The sequence below is a fragment of the Leishmania panamensis genome (genome assembly GCF_000755165.1).
Source record: "Leishmania panamensis strain MHOM/PA/94/PSC-1 chromosome 34 sequence".
NCBI lineage: Eukaryota > Euglenozoa > Kinetoplastea > Trypanosomatida > Trypanosomatidae > Leishmania > Leishmania panamensis.
Window position 1 is genome coordinate 1,801,191 of NC_025881.1, and position 25,552 is coordinate 1,826,742.

Here is a 25,552-nt window from a genome sequence, read left to right on the forward strand (position 1 = left end):
TGTCTGCTGGTCTGGGGGGGGGGCGTGAGGCGGACCCCTGTGGAATGGGGCGGTAGGGGGTGGGTGGGCCGAGTGGGAGGCGGAGGCGGTGCTCAGGTCGCTGGGGCGGCGCCTTGCTGCACCGCGTGCCCACCGCTGCTTTGCACCACGCGATTGGCCCTGTGACAGGCCCGAGGGAGGGAGGAGTGGAGCTCAGCGCCGGTCCTACGGCGGTACGAAGGGGTGCGTGGCGAGCAAAAAGGCGGTCTTCTACTCTATTTACTTTTTTTTTCTCCTCAGACGTGTCCTCTTCTGTGTGTTTTTGTCGCTTTGGTGTGTGCGTGTGCGGAGGGGGGAGGGGGGAGCTTAGTTATTATCCCTTCGTTCGCCTTTGTACGTACGTGTGACTCTGCTCACCCGCCCTGTCTCTGTCATTCGTTGCCTCGTTTTTTTGTTGGTTTGTTTTGTGTTTCTTTTCGCGAGGCTCTCTATTGGGTATTTTTCTGCTCGTGTGTATTTCTGTGCGAGTGAGCTGCGGGCGAACCTCCACTGTAGAAGAGAAGCACCGCAACTAAAGAAGCGTGCCGGGAGGCAACAAGCTTCTTTCTTTGATTGCGTGCTCACTGAGAGAAGGGCACCGTGCCCTCTTTCTTTGGAATTTCAGGTCCAAGGCTCACACTGACACGCTGGTGAGAACCACAACCTTCAGGAGCCTCACAGCGCGTCCATCACCGCCCACTACATTGGAGACAGCTGCTTCAAAGCGGCATTGGGACATGCTACAGCTGCTTCTCGCATCTCTTCTCTACCGAACCTCGCTCTCTTTTTCGGCTGACGACATGATCGTTGCCCTCTATGAAACACGGCACAATGCGTGTGTGTGTTTGCGCGCTTTTTTTTCGACGCGATGCTGTCCTCTCTGGCTTCGGTGCCCTCTCTAGCCTCTGCCCGTCACTGCGTCACCTGTGACTATCCACTCCAGTACTCGAATGAGGCACTGCAGCCTGCGTGGAGTTGTGCAAGGCAGCGCAAGGGCGTTGGCGCACGTGGCATGTGCCGCGCTTACCTCACGGCGGTCTGTTTCGATTGGTGGGCGAGCCAGTCCTCCAGGCTTCTCCACGCCGCCTGACAGGCATCCCCGTATCAAGCAGGTAGGGACCGGCGTCACTGCACAACACGTTCCTGGCACCACAAAACTCCGTTACACAAATCGAACAGGACGCACCTTCACCTTTTCGATTCCAGTGGGCCAACTCACCCACCCTCCTGTGGTGCGGCGGAGTGCGACGACGGCTGGATGGCATGAAATCGACACGAGTTTTAGTGATGTTGGGGATCTCGAGGATGATATGCCAAGCGAAGTAGACGAACGCCTTGCAGCCGCCTGTGTTACCGGCGATGAGGGCCTTGTGGAGATGAATCAAGAGCAGCTATATGCATTGCAGCAGGCGTTTGTGCAGCTGTGCAAAGACTATGTGCTCATGGACACTAGCGGGATGAAGATGTCGATGCTGTACAGCGAGCTGAACAACGGCCCTGACTACGAGCTCTTCGACCGAAAGACGCGCCGCCGCCGCCACTGGCTTGCAATTCGGCGTCGCTACGAGGATATCAGGGAGCTCCTGTGGCCCTCGGACGCCGCGGCGGATGGTGAGAATGCATCAGTTGCATCGGTAGGAGGCAGCGAACCTCATCAGCATTCTCCGCCGGCAGCCGAATCGCTGCCGGTGTTGCCTCTCGCGGACATGATGGAGGCGTTGACATGGTTGGAAGCGGCCTCGTCGTTTGCCATTCGGAAGCACCGCCCCTTCGACACCGCCGACGCTGCGGAGTTTAGGCCGTTGGACCTGTCTAGAGAGGTCCGCATCGTGGCCTCGTGTCTCAGGGCTGCTGGTTCGTCCAGCTTCCTTCACCGCGTTGCACATGGGACGGCGGGTCAGCTAAGTGAAGACGCGACGCACGCGATGGCGGATCGCCTTATATCGCTCGGCGCGTTGTGCGCCAACCACGGCGTGCCCTTGTCGGTTGCCTTCGTCTCATCAACATCGACCTCGTGCGATGCGGTAACCTCATCAGGTAGCGCTTCTGTCGGCTCTGTGCAGGCGTGGCTCTCCTCGATCCCTGTGCTGTCTCGTGTGAAGGACGCCGTTCGGGTGATGGGAGTCATGCAGACCTGCATGCAAGACATGGACAACATCGCGGCCGCTGAGCTGTTGCGCTTCAGCAACGCGGATGGCGCCGGTGTGCGAGAGGCTCTGCTTGACGCGTTGTGCCGGGTTGTGCCTGCCTCTCTCTTTTCCGATGCCGTCGCCCTCGAGAATGTGGATGAAGTAGACCTGTGCATCATGCTACGATTCTGTACTGAGATACAGGAGCAGAATGCCGCCTTCTTTCAAGTGACGGGCGGCACCGAGAGGACACCCCAATCGGAACGCGCGGCGGCGGCTGAGGGTCGACGAGTACTGCAGCACTTCACGCAGCTGGTGCTCACACGGTGTCGCCGCCTCCTGCAAAGCCACAATGGCTCGCCAGTCACCCTCTTAAGCGGTGACGCGGAGAACATTCCGTTGGTCGACTTACAATCGTTTGCCGATCACAACCACCCAGAGGTGCGTGTGCATCATAAGATAGGCCGTGTGAACGCGCAAGGACTTCGGCATGCTCGCCTGCAGTCCACGGCATCCACGACACTGGCAGAGCTACTGAGTCGGCTGGAGAGCGCCAATCAGCGAATGACATCAGGCGCACAGAAGCTCCGATGCGACCTTCTCCGGCACCTCGCCCAAAAGGCAGCCCTCGGAAAAAGCAAGCTAACACTCGAGGACGTGACGCGTGCGTTGCCGCTGTTGGCCGAGCTGATGCACAAGACATCGGAGAAGCAGGTCAAGTCTACCTATGATCGTCTGCTGACGGCGATGTCAATCACAATAAGTGTCGCGCTGCAACAGCCGCAGAAACCAGCGTGCGTTCTCGCTCTCCTCGAGGGCCTCGCCCGCTGCCACTACACGCCGAGCTCCTACAAACTGTTGGAAATGGTCATGCTCCGGATGATGATGTGTGGCGCTTTCACACTCCGTGAGACCGGTCGCTGTCTCACCGCCATGCTGCAAGTGGTTGGCCCAAAGAATGTTTCCCAGTCTTTGCAGCAGGCCATCGCCATGCGTGTGGCGACTGCGGTCGGTGAAAAGTCTGACAACACCGTGGCAGATGTGCTGGCGGTACTTCGGGCGCTGCGCTTTAGCTGTTATTCGTCGTTTGCTTCTCTTACGTGCTTCGTGTCGAGGTCACCGCTCATGGAGAGCACAGTGAGTTGGCAGCCATCGGAGCGCGTGCGCTATGCTGTGTTGCTGGCTGCCGCAGCTGTTGCGCCCGAGACAGCGACGGACTCTGAGTTGGCCATTGGTCTGGCCACCACCGCACGTGAGCAGCTTCTGCTTGGCCTCTCTCCGACGAACCCGCTTTCCGATGTGCCATCACTGTCTCCAGCGTGTGTTGAGGAGGACGCATATCAGGAATGTGTCGCAGCTTGCGCCGCGCTACAGGTGAGACCTACACCCTCTGTGCTAGCGGCGTGGGCGCATGCAGAAGTGGACTTGCGTCGCGTGCATTCTTTGTGTACTCCAAAGCTCGCAGTGAGCACAATGGAGGCACTTGAAGCAATGGGACTTGCCCCATCTCGGTGGTACAGTGCATACAGCGACTACTTGGTGGACGTACTGGAGCAGATGCAGCGCGGCGACGACGAAGGGCAGCGACTGCCACTTCTTGAGGACGACGCAGAGACAACGGCAAGGTGCTTGTATCTCCAGCGCGCCCCCGAGAGCGTGACCAGGCTTGCCTCAGCGCTGCTGGAGGGCGAAGTGGATCATCTTGATCGAATACTCACCAGCGGTGCCGTAGTTCCCCGCGGCGCCGGATGTTCGCCTGTGTGGACATTTCAGCAAAGGTCGCTCGAGCGGCAGACAGCCGAAGATGAGGCGGAGGCTCGTCTTCTACGATACTGCACGGCGCTGCAGCAGGCATCTGGAGAGGGGTTGAGCACCGGATCTGCAGAGGTGTAGCACATCGCTTCAGTGGCCCTCTGCGAGCTCTGCTGTGCGCGGTTCATGCTCTTGCTTTTACCTTCCCCATGCCTCTGCTCAGTCCTCTTCTCTCCCCAAATGCTGGGCTCTTCTCCTGTTTTGTCTTTCCCCTCATCGACATCGTCACAGCTCATGTTTCTAAAGTGAGAAACAAAGGTGTTCTCCTCTCCCAGCAAAGTGGTGCAATGCTTGACAGTGCGTTCCAACTTAACAGCCATATGGAAAACAAGGATTGTCCGTGACAAGCAGGCGCAGCGGCGCAATCTTTCCGTGATGCCACTGCCGGTCAAGCGTGTCATGCGCGCAGCACCGTGGCCTATTTTTTGAGTATTGCCACCTGTGACTGCCCCTGCCTTGGCAGCCATCACGTAAGTGATACACCGCTAGCGAAGGAGTCAAACGCAGGACTGCTTCCCCCCCTTTCCACCCGTACCTACGGATTTCATAAGGGGGCGTGTGTACGTATCAGTGACGTTGCTGAGTTGGTGTTTTTTTCTTCCAGCATTTACATCCCCACTTTCCTTCCTCCTGTGAATTACCTTTACCTACCTCCTTCTTCTCGTGCTCTGCCGAAGTTTCATTCCTGGCGGAATCACTGCCCTCTTTTCAGTCGGACCTACACCGCCTTCTCTCTTCGGCGCCTCACTGGTGCTGCGCTAGTAAAATGGCAAATGCGGTGGACTCCGTCGCACTGTCTGTGCTTCGACACAGAGGCGATGACATCCCGAGCCGCGCTCAGACCCCACTTCCTTGCGTTTCTTCGGCGTGCGCAAAGAAGGGTGGCGACAACGCACTCGGAATGTGGTTCTTCTCGCAGACACAGCAGCAACTTGAAAGGCCAAACGACGACAGCGGTTTTGGCTCTGGCTATGGCGCCGCAGCACAGAAGCTGCGCCGGCGTCCCAGACCAGGTCTAATGGCGTACGGCAAGATTACTGAGTTTGAGCTGGATGCACCGACTTTCATTCACGCGATGATACCGACTACGCGCAAGCAGAACTGCCACCGGCTGCTTCAGCGAGTGGCGACTACGCGTTGTGCTTTATCGCAGACCTTGTCGAGACCTTCGAGTGTCAGAAGCCGTGGCCGAGACATCAGCGTTGCAGAAGACGACTATGTGGCCCGCTTAGAAGGTCAACTAAACGCGTGCGACGCATCAGAGTCCCCACGGAGTCCCGAGGCGCAAAGTAGCTGGCAGCGCCAAAGGTCTGCTTCTCTGATGACTACGCTACACGCCCCACATCGACCGGAAGGCAGGGACAGTGTGCGCTGTCGGCAGTCCTTTAGAAGTACGGCACCTTCGCCTCATGTCACCACGCTCACAAAAGAATGGGTAAAGAAGGACGAAGAGAAGGCGGCGATGGCGCTATCGAAGGGATCGACAGAGGCACACACCGAGGATTCGCTCCTCGCCATTCCCACCTACTGCACGTTTCCAAGCCGCGTTGGCCAGTCGTCAACGAACTCGTGCGAGGCGCGGCTGCACAGAGGAAGGCTTAAATCCTTTGCAGGTCCCTCAGCATCTAATCGGTCCAGCGCAGCGGCGGTTGGCGAGTACAATGCGCAGGGGTCGACGGCGCAGCCGCCTCGGAGACAACGCCTGCTTGCCAAGCCGATTCAGAGCTCTCTCTTGCTGAAGGACGTAATGACGACACCTGTTCAGCTGACGCGCTCCTCGAATGCCTCACTCCTAGGCTCTGCGCGCATCCGCTGTGATACATTGGAGAGGCTGCGCCACGGCTTCGTTCATCAGTGCATCGTGTTGCAGAGCGAACTAGAGGAGAAGCTAGAGTGGCGCAATCGATGCCGCTCCGCTTTGTTGCGACGCAATCGTCCAGTAGATGGAGCCACTGCTGTGTCGACCCACTCTCCTGCATCCGCGACATCGACGCTGCGCGCTGCCGGGGTGAATGCTCTGCACCCCAAGATGTTTGATGAAGTCTTTGGAAGTGCCGCTGGATTTTCCATGCGGCTGCAGCGGCGCTCCAAATTACCACAATTTTCTTCATTCGCACTCCATAGTGTCTGGTCTCAAGAGGCTGCTCGGCAGGCAGTTCAGCAGGAGAAGCACCGCCTCGTTGACCTGCTCGAGTCCTTTGTGGTGACATGCAGCGCGGCGGCGTTGACTCTCGCCGCCACAGAGGAGCTGCGCGCTGAGACGATTCGGCGCGTATGGCACCCTGAGGGAGGCGGGGGTAGCCACAACACCTCTTTCTTACACTGTGAGCAGTTTTTGAAGTTCTTGCAAGGGCGCTATGAACTTCACACAAGTCAGCTGCTTGGGGCTGCAGAAGCGATGTGTCCCACTGACATCCTCGATGCGTTACCGTCACAGGCGGAGGCCTCTTTCGCCAGGTACGCCTACGAAATTCTTCCTAGTCGTGCCGAGAGGCGATTGTGAGTTGTTGGTCTGCGACGGTGCACCTGTCAGCTGTTTCGGGGGAATAAAATTTGACTATTGGCGCATCCGCATGATCCTCCCCCCCTCTCTCTCTCTCCAAGCTTTCAAGCATTCTCATTTCCTTTCCTGCTCTCACCTTTTTTAGTTGAGTTTTTTGTTCCCCACTTCCTTAGATGCTTTCCTTTGCTCTCTCTTTCGCTCTGATTACCCCTCAAATGGAAAAGCCAACTCACACTGTATAGGGTGTGTTGCTCACCGCCCTTGTCCTCTCACCGCCGCCCCCCGCCTCTGATGAACTCGATGTCTCCCTTTTTGTGTGTGCGTGTGTGTCGCTTGTATACTCTGCTCACTCTGTCTTTCTGATGGCACTGAAGTCGTTCTCTCACTGACTTTCGCCTTGACAGGCACACCTCACTTGTCAGGACTTTTTTGTTTTGTTTCGTTGTTTTCTCTCTTTTGCCCCCCTTTTCAGGTCTTTGCGCTGTGGCGTCTTCCTCACCTCTTTTTTTTCTTGTTGCTCTTGTCTCTTTCCGGCCTCGTCCCGCTTCATTCTTCACCCCACCCCACACCACACACCCCCTCTTCTTCTTCTCGCCTTCACCCACCTGTATACATTGTGGATGACTTCCCGCTCGATTGATTCAAGACAGCAACCATGTCATCAAGTCTCGGTTTCGTAGAGGCGCACACTTCACCACGCGCTGCCCCTCCCCCCCCCCACACACACACAGTTATACCTATTGCTTGTGTTGGGTGTTCTCTCCTATCTCCCTTATTCCCTCACTTTCTCGCGCCCCCACTTGATGTGTTTCGTGGAAGGGAGAGGCGACGCGATCGGTGAGACGATGCGTCTGTGCACGACGTCACCGCACAAAGGAAAAGTCGCCAGTAAAAAGAGAAGCCCAGACGCACAAGCGTGTGCGTGTGTGTTTGTTTGTCCGATGCCGATGCTGAGTGCACAGCATTCGTGCAATGAAAAGCGCGGAGAGGGCTAATGTGGCCCTTCCCCCTCCCTTCCCTCTTTGCTGCAGGTGCATAGAGCTGCACGTCTGCCACATGATTTGACGTCTTCTTCTTGATCGCTCCCATCTGTCATCGCGCATTCTCCCTCTCCCTCTCCCTCTCCCTCTTTTCTCTTGTATTCCTTCACCTCACGTGTGCGTACTCCGCATGTGTACGTACTTTGACGCCAACACGATACGCATCCGTGACTGGTGTGCATCCGCATGCTCCGTCCGATACACGACTGCGGCACGGCTCTTTTTCTTTCATACCCCTTTCCCCGGCTCGCTCTGGCCCTCAAACACCTTTCGTGCCTTCCCCTTCCCTTTCCTCTCGCGTGCACGGCGGCTGTTAGTACGACAGCTCTTCTGCTACGCCGTTCGCTCACTTCTCATCATTTCGCATTCACTTGTGAGGGGGCCAGTTTTTCTTTTTTCCTCTTGAACCGAAGAGGAAGACGAAAGAGAAGAAACGCGCACACGCACGTGTTCTTCTCGGGTCTCGCCCCCCCCCCCCTGCCTGCCTGCCCCTCGTTCGCCTTAAAAAAAGAAACCTCTGAATACCCCAAACCACAATTCGACGAGAAAAAAAGGTCCCTTCCTTCTCGCTTCGTCACCTTTTGTGGGGTGCCTTCATTCTCTCCGCAGTGTTGACTCCAATGACCACGACTGTCCAGGAGACTGCTACCCCGGTGGCACAACAGCCGCAGGTGAGCAAGCCGATGCAGATTGCTTCCATCTACGTTGGGGACCTTGATGCCGCCATCAACGAGCCGCAGCTGGTAGAGTTGTTCAAACCGTTTGGCACCATCCTGAACGTGCGTGTATGCCGCGACATCATCACCCAGCGCTCGCTGGGCTATGGCTACGTCAACTTCGACAACCACCACAGCGCGGAGAGGGCGATCGAGTCGATGAACTTCAGACGCGTCGGCGACAAGTGTGTGCGCCTCATGTGGCAGCAGCGCGACCCCTCTCTCCGCTACAGTGGCAACGGCAACGTGTTCGTGAAGAACCTGGAGAAGGATGTTGACAGCAAGAGCCTGCACGACATCTTCACGAAGTTCGGTTCCATTCTCTCCTGCAAGGTAATGGAAGACGAAGAGGGCAAGAGCCGCGGCTACGGCTTCGTTCACTTCAAGGACGAGATCTCTGCCAAGGACGCGATTGTGAAGATGAACGGTGCTGCCGTTCACGCCTCGGAGGACAAGAAGGCACTGTACGTGGCCAACTTCATTCGCCGCAACGCTCGCCTTGCTGCGCTCGTGGCAAACTTCACGAACGTGTACATTAAGCAGGTGCTGCCGACCGTGAACAAGGAGGTAATCGAGAATTTCTTTGCAAAGTTCGGCGGCATCACGTCCGCTGCGGCCTGCAAAGACAAGAGCGGCCGTGTGTTCGCCTTCTGCAACTTCGAGAAGCATGACGACGCCGTTAAGGCGGTTGAGGCGATGCACGACCACCACATCGACGGCATCACTGCTCCTGGCGAGAAGTTGTATGTGCAACGTGCCCAGCCCCGCAGCGAGCGCCTCATTGCTCTTCGCCAGAAGTATATGCAGCACCAATCGCTTGGCAACAACCTGTACGTTCGCAATTTCGATCCCGAGTTCACAGGCGCCGACTTGCTTGAGCTCTTCAAGGAGTATGGCGATGTCAAGAGCTGCCGCGTGATGATGAGCGAGAGTGGCGCGAGTCGCGGCTTCGGTTTCGTTAGTTTCTCGAACGCCGACGAGGCCAACGCCGCGCTGCGCGAGATGAACGGCCGCATGCTGAATGGCAAGCCCCTCATTGTGAACATTGCCCAGCGCCGCGACCAGCGCTACACGATGCTGCGCCTGCAGTTCCAGCAGCGTCTGCAGATGATGATGCGCCAGATGCACCAACCGATGCCGTTCGTCGGCGGCCAGGGCCGTCCGATGCGTGCTCGCGGTGGTCGACAGCAGCAGGGCGGTCGCGCGCAGGGCCATCCAATGCCGATGCCCTCCCCGCAGCAGTCGCAGGGTTTTGCCACGCCGTCGGCTGTCGGCTTCGTGCAGGCGACACCGAAGCACTCTCCAGGTCAGGTTCCCGAGACGCCGCCTCTGCCGCCGATCACGCCGCAGGAGCTCGAAAGCATGTCACCGCAGGAGCAGCGCGCCGCTTTGGGTGACCGTCTCTTCCTCAAGGTATACGAGATCGCGCCGGAGCTGGCGCCGAAGATTACGGGTATGTTCCTGGAGATGAACCCCAAGGAGGCGTACGAACTGCTCAACGATCAGAAGCGTCTCGAGGAGCGCGTGACAGAGGCCCTCTGCGTACTCAAGGCGCACCAGACGGTATGAGTAAGAAGCGGGCAGGGCGATGGCACGCCAGCTTTGAGCAGCGGAAAAGCCTGTGCTCTCGTTCACTGATGCCCCACATCAGCAGTTCTCACCTTACAATCCGCTTCTTTTCTACCCCCTCCCTCACGAACTTCCTCATCATGATGCCGTGAGGGGGGGGGTCAGGAGGGAGGAGAGGCTTTGTGCGTCTGGGGGTGTCTGCGCAAAGGTTGACGTTACGTTCTTTGGTCGTTGGTACTGATCAAGAGCAGAAAAAAGGACTTGCGGACGACTACGACAGCGCCTTTGTGGTGGTGGTGGTTGTTCGTGGCTACCCTGATGTGTGGTGAACTCCCCCCGATCTTCGTGACTCTCTCGTCTGGGCGTTGTCTTTTTTTTTTTACATTTCCCTGATTAAGTATGAGTCGTTAAGTCAGATAAGAGGTGCGTAAAAGGTATGGCGCGGTGCTCGCTCGTTTCTGTTTCCGTTCGCCCGTTCTTTTGCTTCTCGCGTTCACGTCGATCTCGACTTCCCATCTTCAATTTCACCCCTTCTTTCTGCCTTGCTTCGTGTAGGCATGCACGATGTGTGTGGTGAGAGCCGTAGCGAAACAAAAGGGAAAAGACTTTCGTGTAGCAGCGATGGAGAGCTAGAAAAGCACTGGCGGCTACGATATCAATAGACTCCAACGCTGCCCCCCCCCCCCCCCTGTGGGTTGTGAACGCCCTGACGCAGCGAAGGAAAACGAAAGCGAACAGAGAAGAACGTTGGCAAGAAAGAGAGCTAAGAAGGGATGAAAAGGCAAAGAGGATGATCAAGCAAGAGACTAGGCAGCTCGATATAAGGAGCACTGTGTGTCGCCCCTTGCTCACGTTATGTGTTAGGTCCACTGGCATTCTTTCTCTCTTTCCCTCCTTTGGCATTCGCCCCTCTCCCCAGCCCTTCGCCTTTCCCTCCCCCCTTTCCGTTCAGTTGAGTTTTTTTACGTCCTTTTTTTTTCGCGCCCTTCTTTCCTCGCTTCACTCTCTTGGCTCACATTCTCCCGTGTGCTGTGTTACGCCTTGCATTGACTCTTTTTCTTTGCCTTCGCTGACTCTCCCCCTCTTTTCTTATTTTCCGTCCTTCTCGCTTCCCTTAAAATGTTTCCCTTTCCGCCTGATAAACTCACTTAACGCAGGAAGATGAAAACTCAGACAACAACAACAAAATAACCGCAGCGTAGGGGACCGGAAAAGAGAGGGAAAAGTGCCCAGGGATGCCCGTTTTATCTGCCGCCTGACAGGTGGGTGATACAAGTCGTTCGTGCTGGAGCCTCTCGCTAATGGTAAGCCAAACATGTTTGCTCCCATCTTGCCTGTTGTTAGAACTGCTGCCCTGGCAGTCAATGATGACGGGGCCAAGGTGCCTACCTGAGGTGTTTGTGAGAGCTCCTCTCTCTGGTGTGCTGTTGCAGACGAGCACGGTGACTCCCTGTGAGGAGGTGCGTGCTCCTTCGCCGCCGCCGCCGCTCGCAATAGTGCGCCCCTTTTGTTGGCTCTCACCGATGAGAAAGATGTGCCAATCGCCCTCCTTTCCTTCCTCTGGTTCTCGTTCTCCACTTGTCCAGTACCCTCCGTGCGTGAGGGATCCATGCACCCGAAGCGCAACTGTACATTTCTTTTTTTTTCTCTCATTTACTTCTGCCTGTTGTTGTGTTTCTTTTTCGTCGTCGTAACACAGAGAGAAGGCCACTAGACGAAGATTTACATAGAGGAGAAAGGGAGGGAGGCGGCTACCGCACAACTTTAGTCTTACGTCTCGCAGTGATTAACCTCTTTTCCCCATCTCTAGCTTTTACGCACTTGCCTCCACTTGCCTCTCTCTCTCTCGGATTCATTTGAAGACACAAGCACGAGTCATTCACGCCCAACTGGCAACTCACTCGTGGCAGAGCGGTTCAACAACATTTTCGTGTCTGCTCCAAAACAGCGAAAAGAGCAACGAAGCAAGCAAAAACGAAAGACGCTTCTTTGTTGGCAGACGTACCTGTGAGAGGACGACGCAACGGCACGCATCACGAGAAAAGGGTGTGCTTCCCAGGCGCCCCCCCCATCCGTGCTTGGATGACAGAGAGGAGGAAGGACTAGAAGGAAACACGCGTGAGAGCCATAGAGACTTGTATCTTCCGTTGTTCTTTTCTTTGTTTCGGTTCTGTGAGTGTCTTTCATCCTTGTGTCTTCTCTCTCCTTTGCTCTGAGCTTTCACCTAGGCCATCTGTCTTGTTCATCCCTCCCCCCTTCTCTCTCCTTATACACCCTCAGTCACTCTTCCTCTGCCCCCCCCCCCCTCCCAGGAACACAAGTGCTCCGTGCTTTCCTTCTGCACGCAGGAACGCCGTCAGCAGTGGAATTCCACCCGTCTTTTGCCCTTCCCCCTTGTTGTAAGGATCCTCTGACAGGAGAGCGTGAAGAGGTTCGTGCAGAGGTGTGTCTCGCTTTCTTTGTCATCAGTACGCGTTTATTTCATCTCCGCTCTGCTCCTCTTCTTATTTTCCTGCTTCTCTTCCCTTCGAGCCACATCGTCGTTGCCCCCCTCCCTCTCTCAGCACCATCGCCTGCAGAGAGAAAGGGTGAGCGAGTGGCGCAACTTCACTTGTTCTATTGACAAGTTAAAACGTGCTTGGCTGTGTCGTTCTTTCTTTTTTTTTTTACTTTGCTGTTCTTGTGTGTTTCGTGTTTCTCCGCGTTCCATGCGTACATTCGTAGAAAGTCCGTTGCTCCCTCCCTCTCTCTCTCTCTCTGAGCTACCCCTTTGCTGTATTTCATACGCGTCTTGATCTTGGGCAGTTCCACTTGTGTATCTCTGCCGTTCTTTCTCTTCTCATTACCTGTGTGCGCCTCTCTCTCACCCTATTTACTTCGTGTGCGCGCCCAACTCATGACCTCCAACCCGTACATTGCACAGCACTATGGGAGCTCTATGGAGGTGATATCGAATGGGCATGGAGAGCAAGTAGACGCCGTGACGGGGTTTCGGCGCTTCCCGAATACGCCGCACATGACACACATCGTCTTCCGCCCCTCAAAGAGCGTGGCTGCCCCGTCTACCAGCGTTGTGTCACCATCGACCTTGGGCATCCACAATACCTACAAAGGATTGACGCCCAATGCCCTTGTGCCCAGGGGAGGCTACAAGGGCCCCGTGGTCGATGAATTTCCTTCACGTCCGCAAACGCCGCGCAGCACGAATTCAATCGCGTCGCTGCCGCCGCTTCTGCCGGCAGACCGTCCCTCGGTTGGACCCAGCGAGGCCTTTCGCGAACGAGGTGTTGAGCACTTCCGAGAGTGGGTGACGGGGTCCACTCGCTCGTCCACGTCTACGTCTGACAGCGGCAACACAGCCACGGCTGCAGCCAACGATCATGCGCCTAGTTCTCTCGAACTTGCCAGTGCATCGGCGCAAGCACCTACACGCGGCACAGAGAGCGACCAGAGGCGCCCCTCGATTACAGCACCGCCTGGTACGCTAGCCCTGGAGAAGATAGGGTGTGTGTCGTCGGATCACGGCCCGTCGGTGTCTCTCTCTCCAGAGTCGCTACACTTCGCACGCTCACCTAACTCAAAGTCCCCTTTTATCTCGGCGCCAGCACTGGAGGTGCCCACTGAAGCCACAGTGGACGCAGCCCTTCATCGACTGCGCGACGCACTGGCGCAGGCGCAGTGCATGCTTGATAAATCAAGGGTGTCTGGGGGTGCACGTGCGCTTCCGCCGCCGCCGACGATGCCATCCGAGTTTACAGAGCCTGCGCAGCATCAGGAACACACAGCAGCCTTTCCTACCCCCACATTCATCTGTGGTTCCACTGGTGGAGAGATGATGCAGGAGGATTCACTGGATTGCGTCTCACCACTCTTGAGCACGCACGCGGCACTCCATACCTCCCCCTCAACGGAGCAGCGAGTGAGTCCACTTTTGGCGACCTCCTTCACGTTTCCCATTGCTAAGACCCCCGACGTTGCCGCGGTGCCTGACGAAACGCGCTTTATGGTGCTGTGCACCGTCACTCATCCGTCTGCAATCCTGAACCGCCGCCTCCGTCACCGTGGGCCAGTAGCGAGAGCGTCTCAAGAAGGGCTGGGCCGTCTTTCGACTCATTCGTTGTTTCCCACGTGCGCAGAGGCAGGTGCGAGAGGTACGTCCCCACGCCGCATCGCCGAGGTGCAGCGCTCATCTGTCAGTGTGGGTGCATCCCCTTTGACACCATTGATGACAACAGTACGCGAACCTCAGCGCTCGCCGTCGCCAAACGCAGGCAGCGATGGTCATCCCAGCTCGCGTGCATCCACACAGCGAAGACCGACTGAGAGGTCTGTTAGACGTTTGCTGCACAAGGACCCGTCACTAATCCCGGGACTCGCCGAGTTTTTACGAGCTGGAAATCCCAACGGCTTCTCATCCCTCAACGCAGCTACCCACACCAAGACGTCTACACTGGCGAACGCGTCATCCTCAGCGCGCGGCCCTCATCGCCGCCCTGGACCCCCTGTAGCCGCCGCTTCCGCCTCTACTGTGCCGCTTGGTCATGCGCCACAGCTGTTGCTGCGCCGTGACTCCAGTGTCACCGCACAGTCACAGACTGACTGCGCCGTGACATCATCGTCTCACCTGCCATACACGCCTACTGAAGGGAGTGCGGCAGTAATGGACGTCTCTCCGCGCCGCGAACGTGCCCGCGCCCGCCGCATAGACTCGATACCTAGTTACGCGCAACCGACACTGAGCTGGCTTTCCAAGGGGTCTGAGGCTTCCGCGGATGAGTTCCCAGTTAGTCGTGTAGCCTCGCCGCAGACGAGCCCATTGAAGGACCTGGCGGCGGCGCCGTGTGAAGGCGCCCTTAGTCAACATGAGATACAGTAGAGAGATGTTGTTAGGCCTCTTTGCTTTCCTCCCTGCATGTCTCTCTCCTCTGACGCCAGCACTTCTTCACGTATTACGACCAACTTCTGGCCGTACTAAGAGAGAACGGGCAGCACTTCCTTCTGCTATCCAAACCTCCAACAGAGGCGCCTTTCCCTTTTTCTCCATCCTTGTGCACTCAACCCTGAGGACAGAGGAGGACGCCTCAGTGCGCGGCGTCTCAGGACCCAGTGCCGCCCACTCTCTCGGGGGACGCCAGGCAACCCTCCCCCCACCCCCTTACCCCTGCCAATTGCCGAGCCACTTCTGGTGGCGACCGGGCCAAGCACCCACGACGCCGGGGAAGTCAGAGGGATCAGGCGCTACTGATGCCGGCGGACACGCTGGTGCCATCCATACGATAGGCAGAGTGTCAGCGTGCCTCAAGCGCACCCCGCCCCGCCTCCCCCCGCCCTGTCTGCTGGTCTGGGGGGGCGTGAGGCGGACCCCTGTGGAGTGGGGCGGTAGGGGGTGGGTGGGCCGAGTGGGAGGCGGAGGCGGTACTCAGGTCGCTGGGGCGGCGCCTTGCTGCACCGCGTGCCCACCGCTGCTTTGCACCACGCGATTGGCCCTGTGACAGGCCCGAGAGAGGGAGGAGTGGAGCTCAGCGCCGGTCCTACGGCGGTACGAAGGGGTGCGTGGAGGGTAAAGTTTGTGTTGTGGAAGTGGTGGCCCCCACTCGCTTATGGAGGTCCTCACGGCCACTTTTCTGCTTTTTTTTTGTTGTGTGCGACTGACTTTAGTCTCCTCATCTCCGTCGCTGACGTTTTCTGCCTGTGTGGGCAGGAAATTGTGGATGTGTGATCCAGGATGAGTGTGCCCGGGTTCGGAATCATTGCCGCGTGTTGTTTTTTGCGTGATAGGCGCGCTGTTGACTTACTCGGGTGCACCATATGCTGGTGGGGTTGTGTGGCTGTGTTATGGTGGTTTTAGCGTGCAGAGGGGCTTCAGCAGGTGGACAAGGGAGACGGTTGGCGTGGCAGCACCGAGGGTGAGTGCCGTTGTGCACGAGTGTCGTTTGAAAAGTAGCGTATTGTTCACGTACTCGGCACCGTCGTGTGTTACCGACGACAGATGAATGACATATGACGAGGAATCGGAGGGATGCATTACTGAAGTCGAGAGCGCGAAAACTCAACGGAAACAAGGAGCTGTGGTTGACTCGGAGAATTCAGCGAGGCTCCAGGGTGATTACCTTTTCCTCATCGTTTTTTATTTCTTATAAGCCAAGTATTATCTGCGGACCGCGCGCGCCGAGCGCTGACATCCTCCCTCGACAGAGAGAAAACTCTCTGTGCACACACACACACACACACACACATGTATGCGCTTTCGACGGCTTGCACGGAGAGGAACACGTATCGACCGCGTCTACTCGTTCTACCCTTCTTCGTTTCTGTTCGAAATGGCCTTTGGGATCGCGAATACGCCTCGCCCTGCATCCAGTGAAGTCGTGCTCTCTCTCTCTCCCTCCCACCCTCCCTCCTTTTCGTATTGTCGTTGCTACCGGTGGCACCGCGAGCAGAGGTAGCGCGTTTGTCTTTTGGGGAGGGGCTGTCGAGCACAAAGCAGCCATAGCAGAAGACATATGCATATTCTCTCTCCCCCATCTCTGCTGTCCATGGCAAAAGGAGGCAGACGGGCACACGAACACAGAGGGGCTCTGTGCGAGGCAGACTACGCTGGAGGAGGGGTCGCACACATACGTGCAAGCATCCACAAAAATTGAGGCATACTTCACAAGGAAACAACGTAATTTTTCTCTTTTCTACCCTCACAAAAAGCGCAAAGAGCGCGATCTTGACCACGTGGGAGTTGAGCGCTACCCACTCCTTCAGCTCTTGTGCATTGTAAGGAGCAATCGAGAGTCGTCGACGACCTCTCAGCGATACCCTTCTCTTTTACAGGCCATATTAGGGCAGTTTTTTTTTAGGTATTTCCAGCATTGCAATGCTGCTCAGTGCTGTGGAGAAAAAGATTACGGCGGTGCTCCAATCGCTTCGTGACACCCCACGCACCCCCTATGAGATGGAGAACCTCTATCAACTGAACTGCGAGCGCATCGCTACCGCCCGAGCAGCACTCGCTGACATGAGTGGCGACTACATCGATAGGTTGCGCGCGAGGTGCATGGAGGCAGAGAAGCAGGTGCAGGCGAAGCGTGCCGCCGGCGTGGTCGACACGGCCACCGCTGACACTGCCTTTTCCCTCGATTTTGCGATTGAGGAGACGGAGGGGCAGAACGATGCGGAGATTCAGTCGGCGATGGAGGCGGTAGCCCATGGCAGTAGGCGACCAAAGAAGTCAAATGAAAATGGCAAGCTTAAGAAGCAGAAAGATGGAGAGGAGGGGCACAAGAAGAGGGGGAAGCGGACTCCTGCTGATGAACCATTCGCTCTCTCACACCTTGCTGGCTGCGGCAGTGGCGAGGACAATGCAGTTGTCACGGCTACCTCGTCCTGCTTGACAAGGTGGGTGGTGCTGTCCCGCAATAACAACCTAAGCAGCAGCGAAGTGCCGTCAGCATTGTCGTCGAGTGGTCGGGGAAGATGCGAGGCGGTCCCAAACACCTCTCTCGCCCGAGCTTTCTTCACTGAAGAAATGAGTTGGGACGGTGTGCTGTGCCTGTGCGCGGTGGAGCTCTACCGGTGCGTGGTGATCGCCCTGACCTATGGTGAGCCGCAGCTGAGCTGGGCGGAGTGCGAAAAGAGGGTCAAGTCTCAAGAAGCGGTGGCCTCCAAAGTCGGTGCCATCACGGAGGAGTGCTTTTCTTCCCACACTGCGAAGTGCGAGGACCTCAGATCGCCCAACAAGTTCTCCGATGGCGACGGCGAGGACACCGAAAGTGACAGCCCATCGGCAGTCGAGGATATGACACTATCGGAGCAGCTGATCGCCGAGTACCATCAAGCGCAGCAAGCGGAGGAGGAACATGACGCGGACACCTTGGCCCTTCCGCGCGACGTCTCGGAGCGCTTCCAGCAGCGTCTTCGCGGCTTCACAGAAGCAATGTGGGTCATTCTTCTCTGCCACGGCGGGTATTTTGCCGGGGGTGTCTTTGCGGGAGGGACTTGCGTTGCTCACAAGGCGTTTCAGCGGTATGTAGTCCGCAAAAAACAAGGTGGAAAGCAGTCGTCGAACGCGAAGGACGCAGGAAGTTACAACAGCGTTGGGTCTCAAATCCGCACTGCACAGGAGGTGAAGTGGCGCGTCGATGTGCGGGACATTCTGGTGGACTGGACGCCTTACATCCAAGCCGCTTCTTTCATCCTCTACGCCGCGCCAGGCCCTCAAAACAGAGCGGTGCTCACTGACTTTTCTCTCCTCCCCGCGATGGCGTCGGTCGGGGGTAGGAAGTGCGACTCACCCATTCAGCTGAAGGACCCGCGAGTGAGCCGAGTGCCACTCACGACGCACCGGCCCACCTTCGAGGAGGTGCGGCGCATCTATGGCGTATGTTCGCATTGCAGCTTACTCTACGTGCGAGAGGAGGACGCGTAAGAGAGAAGAGGAAGGGGACCTTGAGTTCGTTGCGTGCCTGAGGTGTGGTAGCAGCTGCGAGGACTTGGCAAAGAGCGTGTAACTTTTTGTGGGCAGCGATGGTCACCCCGAAAGAGTGGCGACGAAGTGGCATACACGTCGCCTTTGCTTTGTGTGTTTGGTGCAAACGTACTTCCACGAATCAACCTCGGCGAGGTTTTACTGCACATACCCCGACCTTTTCGACAAGCGGAACAGAAAACGCTGACGTGCGCACTTTGGCACCAAAGTACCTTTGGCAGCTATCAACGTTTTGTGCCTCCGTCTGTCTGTCGGTCTTTGTGTGCGTGCGTGGCGATGATGCACTCGTGTGCAGTGCTTCTAAGCCCTCCACGCTTCTCAGCGAGGCAGCGCGGCGCGCCGTCTTCTTTCCCTTCGGGCATGTCGTCCCGCCTGTGTATTCCGCTCAGAGAAATCTCCGTTTTTTTCTCTCACCATTTTCATCTCTCTTGTTCCTCCTCCCTCCTCCCTCCTCCTTCTCCTTCTCTCTCTCTCTCTCTCTCCTTCACCTAGAGTTTAGATGCCTCTCTTTCTACACCCTCGCTACCCCATAGCTCCTTCCCCCCTTCCTCCCCTCCCTTCCTCGGCCTTTTTGCGCTGCCAAAGGGACCTGAACACCATCTAAGAAGGACCGCACTAGTGTTGTTGTTCTTGTTGTTGTTCTTACCACTCTCCTACAATTCAACTTGCTCGTTTCTTCCGTGTTAGGCAGCTCAGTCTCACGATAATCAATCTTCAGCAAGAGTAGCTTTCCTATTTTGTTGTTGGTGCCATCTCCTTCCCGTGCGTGCAAGCCCTTAGACGAAGCAACATCCCACCGCTCACACCATTCCATTTTATTTTCATTTGGCGGGTTGCCGCTCCTTGTTGTGCCACTCGGTGCACTCGTGTCTGTGTACACGCTCTCCCGCCAGCCTTACTAGCGCCGCGTACTGATACTTTTGCGCTACGTGTTCACACCCGGCGGTGGATCAGCTGCGCACGCACCCACATACAGAGGATACCACCACAGGCACACCAACGTCCGCTGAGGAGCGTACCACGACAGAGAAGAGCGTACCAAATCGTGTGTTTGTGCACACCTTCATCCGGAGTTTATTTGCCGTTTAATCAAATTTCACACGTGTTCGAGTACCAATATTCTGCCTCGCTCCTTCCAGTTCTTTTTCTCTTTGGCTCCTGGATTTGCTTGTCGCCCTCTCTTTCCTTCACGCAGGGACACTCCAGCGTTTGTTTGTCCCTGCTGCTGCTGCTGTAAAGTCTTTCTGTTCCCCCCTCTTTGTGCCATCCCAGTCAGACGGTTTGTTTGTGTATGGAGTGATTTCTAAGCGGACATTATTGCCGCACATTGTTGACAGGTCCGTCGTTCCGATTTTCTCTTTTTTTTCGCTTTTGGATCGGTCACTGCTCGATTGGACTCCGTGGCGGCAAATTTTGTGTGTTTGTCCTCTCCGACTTTTTTTCTCAGTGTCGCGGTTGTGCCCCCCCCCCCCTCCACTCCCTCCTTCCCTCTCCACATTTCTGCTTGGATTTCTTAGTCTGTTCGTTCTCTTTTTGTGCGCTTTCCGTGTATCGTCGTGGTCTTGCATAAGGCAATTTGTCGTCTGCCGCTAGTGGTGGGGATGCGTTTGTGCGCTCCTCCTCCTCCTACTCGCCTCTCTCACCACCAGCGAAGACTCCCTCGCTCTCTCGTTTACTGAGTGACTGGATTTCCTATTTTTACATTCTTCTGCGTAAGTCTATTCCTTCCCCCGACGGCAGCTACCCTCGCATCACTCCCCTCCCTTCTTGTCATAATCGTCGTCTCTTTTTCTTTCTTCTCTTGTCTCTCTCTCGCTTGCTCATTCATTACCCCATCAAGTACCATCCATCCAACCAAATACGAAAGAAAACATGAGCGAGCATTCCTCTGACGACGAAGACGTTGTTGTATTGCAGGTGTGTGCAAATCGGCACTGCCAGGGCATTGACGACCTCGAGTTCGACGAGGAGACGAACCAGAGCTACTGCGGCCGGTGTCGTGCGCTTCACGCCCGCACCGAGACGGAAGGCTTTCGCATTCTGCTGTCGAACGACGACCTCGACCTCGTGAAGCTTATTTTTGGCAAGTTTGATCAGAAGAGTCGCGGATTCTGGACGTACAAGGAATGGAATGCGTTTCAGGAAGTGACAGACCGCGGTTCTGACGACCCGATTGAGTCGCCGTCCGCCTTAAAGGAGTTTTTCAAGGAGGAGTACGATATCGACATCAGCCCCCACGGCAAGGATGGCGCGGTAGTCCTTCTGGTTGATCTGGAAAACATGTACGGGGGCTATCTATACAACAACGTTGACGCACTTGTGGAGGATAGCGAGACCATGGAGGATCAGGGGCTGCTGCACACAGGTGTACTGGAGTAGAGGGGCCTGTAATCATGTGCAGAGAAGACGCAGACGATCCCGCGGGTGCCTCTCTGAGCATCACATGGAGGTGTGGGTTTCTCCAACGGCCATTGTCTCGGGGCACATTGGTCCATTTTGTCGTTGCATCTTCCTCTGTCGGGTGTGTGGTGGAAGCGTAGAGGCGATATTTTGCCACCTGCGGCGCCTCTCTCATACTGTAGTCCTGTGTTGACGTGTATTCATACTTGCCCTTTTCGACCATTGCGGTCTCTCTTTCGCCCTCTCGCTGTCGCCGCGAGAAAGGTGCACGTGGCTGCCGCATGCAGCATCTAGGAGAAGGGGACGCTGTTGAAGGAGGGCAGCATCGCTTGTGTGGTGCTCTCGACTTTCCTTTCTGATTGTCACGCGCACCCGAGTGTAGCACGTGCCGCTTTCTCTTCCTTAAAAAGAAACACACTTGTCCCCCCCCTCCCCTCCACACATACACACACACACGCACGAAGGGAAGCGGATTACAACAGCAACAATACTTTTTTCCCACGCTCTGTTATTCCTCCTTACCAGTCGCTGACTCATTGACGAATGGCCAGCTGTTTCATATTGGAATCGCAATGGAATTTCGTGGCTTCACTTGCCTCTTACCTCCCTCCCACCTGTATTATCTGACCGCTCTTCTCGTCTTCTTGGGTGCGCGTGGACGCTCTTTTTCAATTGTGTTTCTATGGCGTTTTTTTTTGTTTTCTTTAGCGTCACTCGACGTCATTTTTGTGAGTTTTCTTTGTTTTCAGCTACCATTCGTTTCACTTCGCAAGATGCAGTGGCGGCGGTGTCCGTGCTGGCAACAACACTGAGGAAGAGAGATGCCAACGCACACACACGAAAGATGTACGCGGCCAACGGAACTAGAAGTTCATGTACGTTGTGCGGCACACACACACACAAAGGGGAAGCAAAAGCGAGAAGAGGTGACCAAACAAAGAGGGGAGTAGCATTTTGCATCGCGTTGAGAGGTAGTCATACACTGCGTCAATACCCCAATTCCTTACCCCAACTTCCAGCTCGGTGTCCGCCACGTATTCCTTCTCCTGCTTTTACTTTTCCCGCTCTCCTTAGGGCAGAGGAGGACGCCTCAGTGCGTGGCGTCTCAGGACCCAGTGCCGCCCACTCTCTCGGGGGAAGCCAGGCAACCCTCCCCCCACCCCCTTACCCCTGCCAATTGCCGAGCCACTTCTGGTGGCGACCGGGCCAAGCACCCACGACGCCGGGGAAGTCAGAGGGATCAGGCGCTACTGATGCCGGCGGACACGCTGGTGCCATCCATACGATAGGCAGAGTGTCAGCGTGCCTCAAGCGCACCCCGCCCCGCCTCCCCCCGCCCTGTCTGCTGGTCTGGGGGGGCGTGAGGCGGACCCCTGTGGAGTGGGGCGGTAGGGGGTGGGTGGGCCGAGTGGGAGGCGGAGGCGGTGCTCAGGTCGCTGGGGCGGCGCCTTGCTGCACCGCGTGCCCACCGCTGCTTTGCACCACGCGATTGGCCCTGTGACAGGCCCGAGGGAGGGAGGAGTGGAGCTCAGCGCCGGTCCTACGGCGGTACACATATGTTCAAACGAAAAAGAAGCTGTAGTGCTCTCCTGTTTTACTCGTGGTTGCCCTTGTCAACTAGTACAGCGGTGACCGACTGTGTGTGTGTGCGAGTCGCCGCCGAATCACCTCTCGGTCGTTCTTTTCGCGGTCTCTCTCTCGCTTCTATACACTCGCCCATATGGTGTCTTCTTTTTGTTTTCTCCTTTTGTTTTTCTTTTACGCTCGCTTTCTGTCTTGTTTGCTTTGCCTCCCTCTCCCTCTCCCCCCTCTTTCTCGCTCTCTGCGTGTGTGCGTGCGTTATTTTCTGATATGTTTAACGTATTTAGATGTACGTTGAAATCTTGTGAAGAGCTTGCGTTCTCTCTTTTGTCTGTGTGCCTGTGCGCGGTTTGTAGATTCCATTTGCTCTCCCGTGGCCCACCATCGCGCTGCCTTTTGTCCTGGTTTCGTGTGTATGTGTAGTTGCGCTCGAGTGGACGCGTGATTACTGCAGTGCTATGCAGCGGGGTGCTGCTTGTGGTTATGGACGTGAGGAGCATCAAGTAAAGACACCCAGCGCTTGCCTTACTCCTCCTCTGTTCTCGCTTCAGTTTTTCTTTTCTCTATCTTGTGTGAGCATGCGTGTCTTTTTTTGTCTTTTCTCTCTTTCACGCACCTTTGCTTAATATCAGTTTACAACCCTTTACCACCACGAACTCGCTCCTCAACAGTCTTTCCTTGGTGGGATAACGGCGCGAGCTCCTCGTGCTCTTATCCCCTTACTCGCACTTCTTTGTCCTTTACGATGCGCTGTCCCTGAGGACCTCTTGTTGTTTGCCTAGGTGGGTACAAGGTGTGGACTAGGACAAGGAGAGATGGTGGACAGGACGAGTCTCATGGAGTGCAGCGCATGTTCGTATCCTGGGCGTCATCGCTTGTGCTGTGTCTAATGTGTGTCTCCTCTCTCTCTCTCTCTTTGTACGCACTGACGGCAAACAGACAGCACAAACCAACAACAGTTTGGAGGAATCTATGCCGTGCGGGGGCCACAGACTGACTGATGCACACGAGTTTAATCGAAATCAGGTGGCTAAGTCAAATGGGAAATAGCGGAACGCACGAAAGGAACGGCATAAGAGTGATCACCTGTGTGGAGATGATTTGCTGGAAAGAAAAAAGTGACGAGGACAGGGCAGCGCTCTATTTCTTCTCATCTTCCCTTCCCCTGTTGCTCCTCGCTTTATCCTGTAAGACGACGCACTCGCCTTTTTTTCAGGGACTCCTTCTCCTCTTCCCCCCAGCGGTACACAAAGGATCGGAAAAGGTCTGCATCACAGTTGCGGGGCTTACCTTGACATAGAGGTGAGTGAGTGTATACATGCCCTCGTAAAGATGCTAACTCAGGACCTTAAGGCCTCTCCGTCGCACCACCCTGATCGCCTGACGTCTGCTCTTTGGTGACAACGAACTCTGGCACCGCTTCATGTCTGCTGCCTCTTACCTTTCCTGTCTTCTGTGCTTCCGCCCCTCCTCGTCCTCGACATCGAGCGCTCCTTCTCTTTTCTGGAGAGGTGCGTCTCTTCTTCATATACACTTGGTGCTCTCTTGCTTACCTCAGGAGTTGAATGACAGTTGCCCTCGTACGACAGCCCACTTTGCCGCTGTTTCACGTTTCAGCGTGACTGTGCCATCCCGCGGTGACAGTCTGTGGGTGGCACCAACCGCGCCGACGCGCTCGCATTTGTGTCGTGAGGGCACTCACTTTAGCCTCTATTCCTTGGTAAGGAGAGGACGCGTCTGTTGAGCGTATAAACATGAGCCTTTTCGAGCGTCCTCACCGCCTAACGTCAGTCTCGAGTGTGGTTATGGGGCTGAATCCGGCGACGCTGCGTGAGATTGATGACTACGCAATGTGGATGGACGAGGTTCACGCAGAGCTAGCCGGGGTGTACGGCGAGCAGGCGATGCAATGGAAAGTGTCGGATATTACATACGCGACGAGCGACAATCCAAGCCGCTTTTCCTCTCGTATCACTCAAGGACTTTTTGAGTCTCTGCATGACTACAAGGCGCTGCTTGAAAAGATTGACGCCATCACTACACAGCTGACAGAGAAAACCCAGTTGCAGGAACTCATCGAGACCGCCATTAGCCAGGACACAGAGGGTGGTAAGTCCCTTCGTAAGCAGAAGCGCGAGCTGCGCAGCCTGAAGGCAAACATTATTCAGCTCACTCGGCAGGGTGCGGAGCTCAAATACCAACTGGTCTGTTTGTCACAGCAGCTCTCACACGTCTTCAAAGCGAAAGTCGTCCGTATCTCCCTTATATGAAACCAGCGGTGTACGCAGGATGTGGCAGTGCGTGCGTACAATGCACTGCGCCAAAAAAGCTGCACTTGATGAGTCGAGCAAAGTACTGGTGTTCGAAGGTGAGTCACAAGGGAGTTCCGCAGGATACATTTTAACAGGATGTGGTGTATGTGCTCACACTCACCGTTTCACTCACGACAATCCTGTTGCGTACTCCCTCCCCCTTTTACGCCTACGCGCTCTCTCCTGCGCCGCTCGTCAAATTTCTCTTGGTGAATTTGTGTACACTGGTCACGTTTTGTAGGGGCATGTCTTCATTGAGTGGGCAGTGGAGTACACTTTATTGGGAAGCCACTTATCAATAGTGCGCGCGACCAAGTGTGTGTGTGTGTGTGTGCGAAGGGTAACACGTCTTCTTTGTGTCTTCGTTGGCTGCGGGGACGTTGATAGCCGTGGCCGCTGCGGCAGAGTTTTTTGATGGATGTTCATTAATCGGTGTGCAGCTGCCCCAGCCGCAGCTCATGTATCTATGCTTTACCACACCCTGCTCTTTTCGTTCTTGATACGCCCTCTTCTTCATTTAAGCAATAGAAATGGCCTGCCGCGCATGACGTAAGTTTTTCATCACTTCCTTTACTCTATCTTAGCATGCGCAGTAACACGGCATACAGAACATCTCTTTGACTGGGTTGGTCGAGAAGCTGTACCAGTGCCACAAGCGGGATCTGGTAAGGGGGTGTATGCCGCTTCCTTTTCTTCGTTCATGCGTCTCATGATGTTACTCGCAATGCGTCCACCTTTCAAACGGTGTGAGCGGTAGCAGAAGAACTTGAAAATCGAAGTTTTGCTCCATATGGCGCTGGTACGCCGCTAAGAAAAACGTGCTTGTGTACGATTCTGTGTCATCAGGTATGCGTGGACGCGTGGCACGCCATCCCCGGCATTCTCGCCTTCCTACACCCATGTCGATGCAGCTGACGCAGGGAACGTCTCGCTTTTCCACTCGAAACGATACACCGTTATTTTCTCTGTTCTCATATGCCCCCCTCCCCCCCCCCC

The 25,552-nt window shown here is 55.9% G+C and overlaps 7 protein-coding genes across 7 annotated transcripts, besides 3 other annotated features; all 7 read left to right on the top strand.

The window, feature by feature from the left end:
* Positions 1–16: 16 nt before the first annotated feature.
* Positions 17–171: a repeat region.
* Positions 172–1,328: 1,157 nt separating this feature from the next.
* On the top strand, positions 1,329–4,040 carry LPMP_344850 (hypothetical protein; the record flags this gene model as incomplete). The annotated part of the gene is made up of 1 exon (XM_010704602.1): positions 1,329–4,040. The coding sequence occupies one exon, from the start codon at positions 1,329–1,331 to the stop codon at positions 4,038–4,040; it is 2,712 nt and encodes a 903-aa protein (XP_010702904.1).
* A 937-nt stretch (positions 4,041–4,977) lies between these two features.
* LPMP_344860 (hypothetical protein) lies at positions 4,978–6,462 on the top strand (the record flags this gene model as incomplete). The annotated part of the gene is made up of 1 exon (XM_010704603.1): positions 4,978–6,462. One exon carries the CDS (start codon positions 4,978–4,980, stop codon positions 6,460–6,462), a length of 1,485 nt encoding a protein of 494 aa, XP_010702905.1.
* A 1,660-nt stretch (positions 6,463–8,122) lies between these two features.
* PABP1 (polyadenylate-binding protein 1) lies at positions 8,123–9,787 on the top strand (the record flags this gene model as incomplete). Its single annotated transcript, XM_010704604.1, has 1 exon — positions 8,123–9,787. One exon carries the CDS (start codon positions 8,123–8,125, stop codon positions 9,785–9,787), a length of 1,665 nt encoding a protein of 554 aa, XP_010702906.1.
* Positions 9,788–12,725: 2,938 nt separating this feature from the next.
* On the top strand, positions 12,726–14,663 carry LPMP_344880 (hypothetical protein; the record flags this gene model as incomplete). Its single annotated transcript, XM_010704605.1, has 1 exon — positions 12,726–14,663. The coding sequence occupies one exon, from the start codon at positions 12,726–12,728 to the stop codon at positions 14,661–14,663; it is 1,938 nt and encodes a 645-aa protein (XP_010702907.1).
* A 182-nt stretch (positions 14,664–14,845) lies between these two features.
* Positions 14,846–15,330: a repeat region.
* A 1,322-nt stretch (positions 15,331–16,652) lies between these two features.
* LPMP_344890 (hypothetical protein) lies at positions 16,653–18,203 on the top strand (the record flags this gene model as incomplete). Its single annotated transcript, XM_010704606.1, has 1 exon — positions 16,653–18,203. The coding sequence occupies one exon, from the start codon at positions 16,653–16,655 to the stop codon at positions 18,201–18,203; it is 1,551 nt and encodes a 516-aa protein (XP_010702908.1).
* A 1,932-nt stretch (positions 18,204–20,135) lies between these two features.
* LPMP_344900 (hypothetical protein) lies at positions 20,136–20,642 on the top strand (the record flags this gene model as incomplete). Its single annotated transcript, XM_010704607.1, has 1 exon — positions 20,136–20,642. The coding sequence occupies one exon, from the start codon at positions 20,136–20,138 to the stop codon at positions 20,640–20,642; it is 507 nt and encodes a 168-aa protein (XP_010702909.1).
* A 1,101-nt stretch (positions 20,643–21,743) lies between these two features.
* Positions 21,744–22,215: a repeat region.
* Positions 22,216–23,998: 1,783 nt separating this feature from the next.
* On the top strand, positions 23,999–24,514 carry LPMP_344910 (hypothetical protein; the record flags this gene model as incomplete). The annotated part of the gene is made up of 1 exon (XM_010704608.1): positions 23,999–24,514. One exon carries the CDS (start codon positions 23,999–24,001, stop codon positions 24,512–24,514), a length of 516 nt encoding a protein of 171 aa, XP_010702910.1.
* Between the last annotated feature and the right edge of the window lie 1,038 nt (positions 24,515–25,552).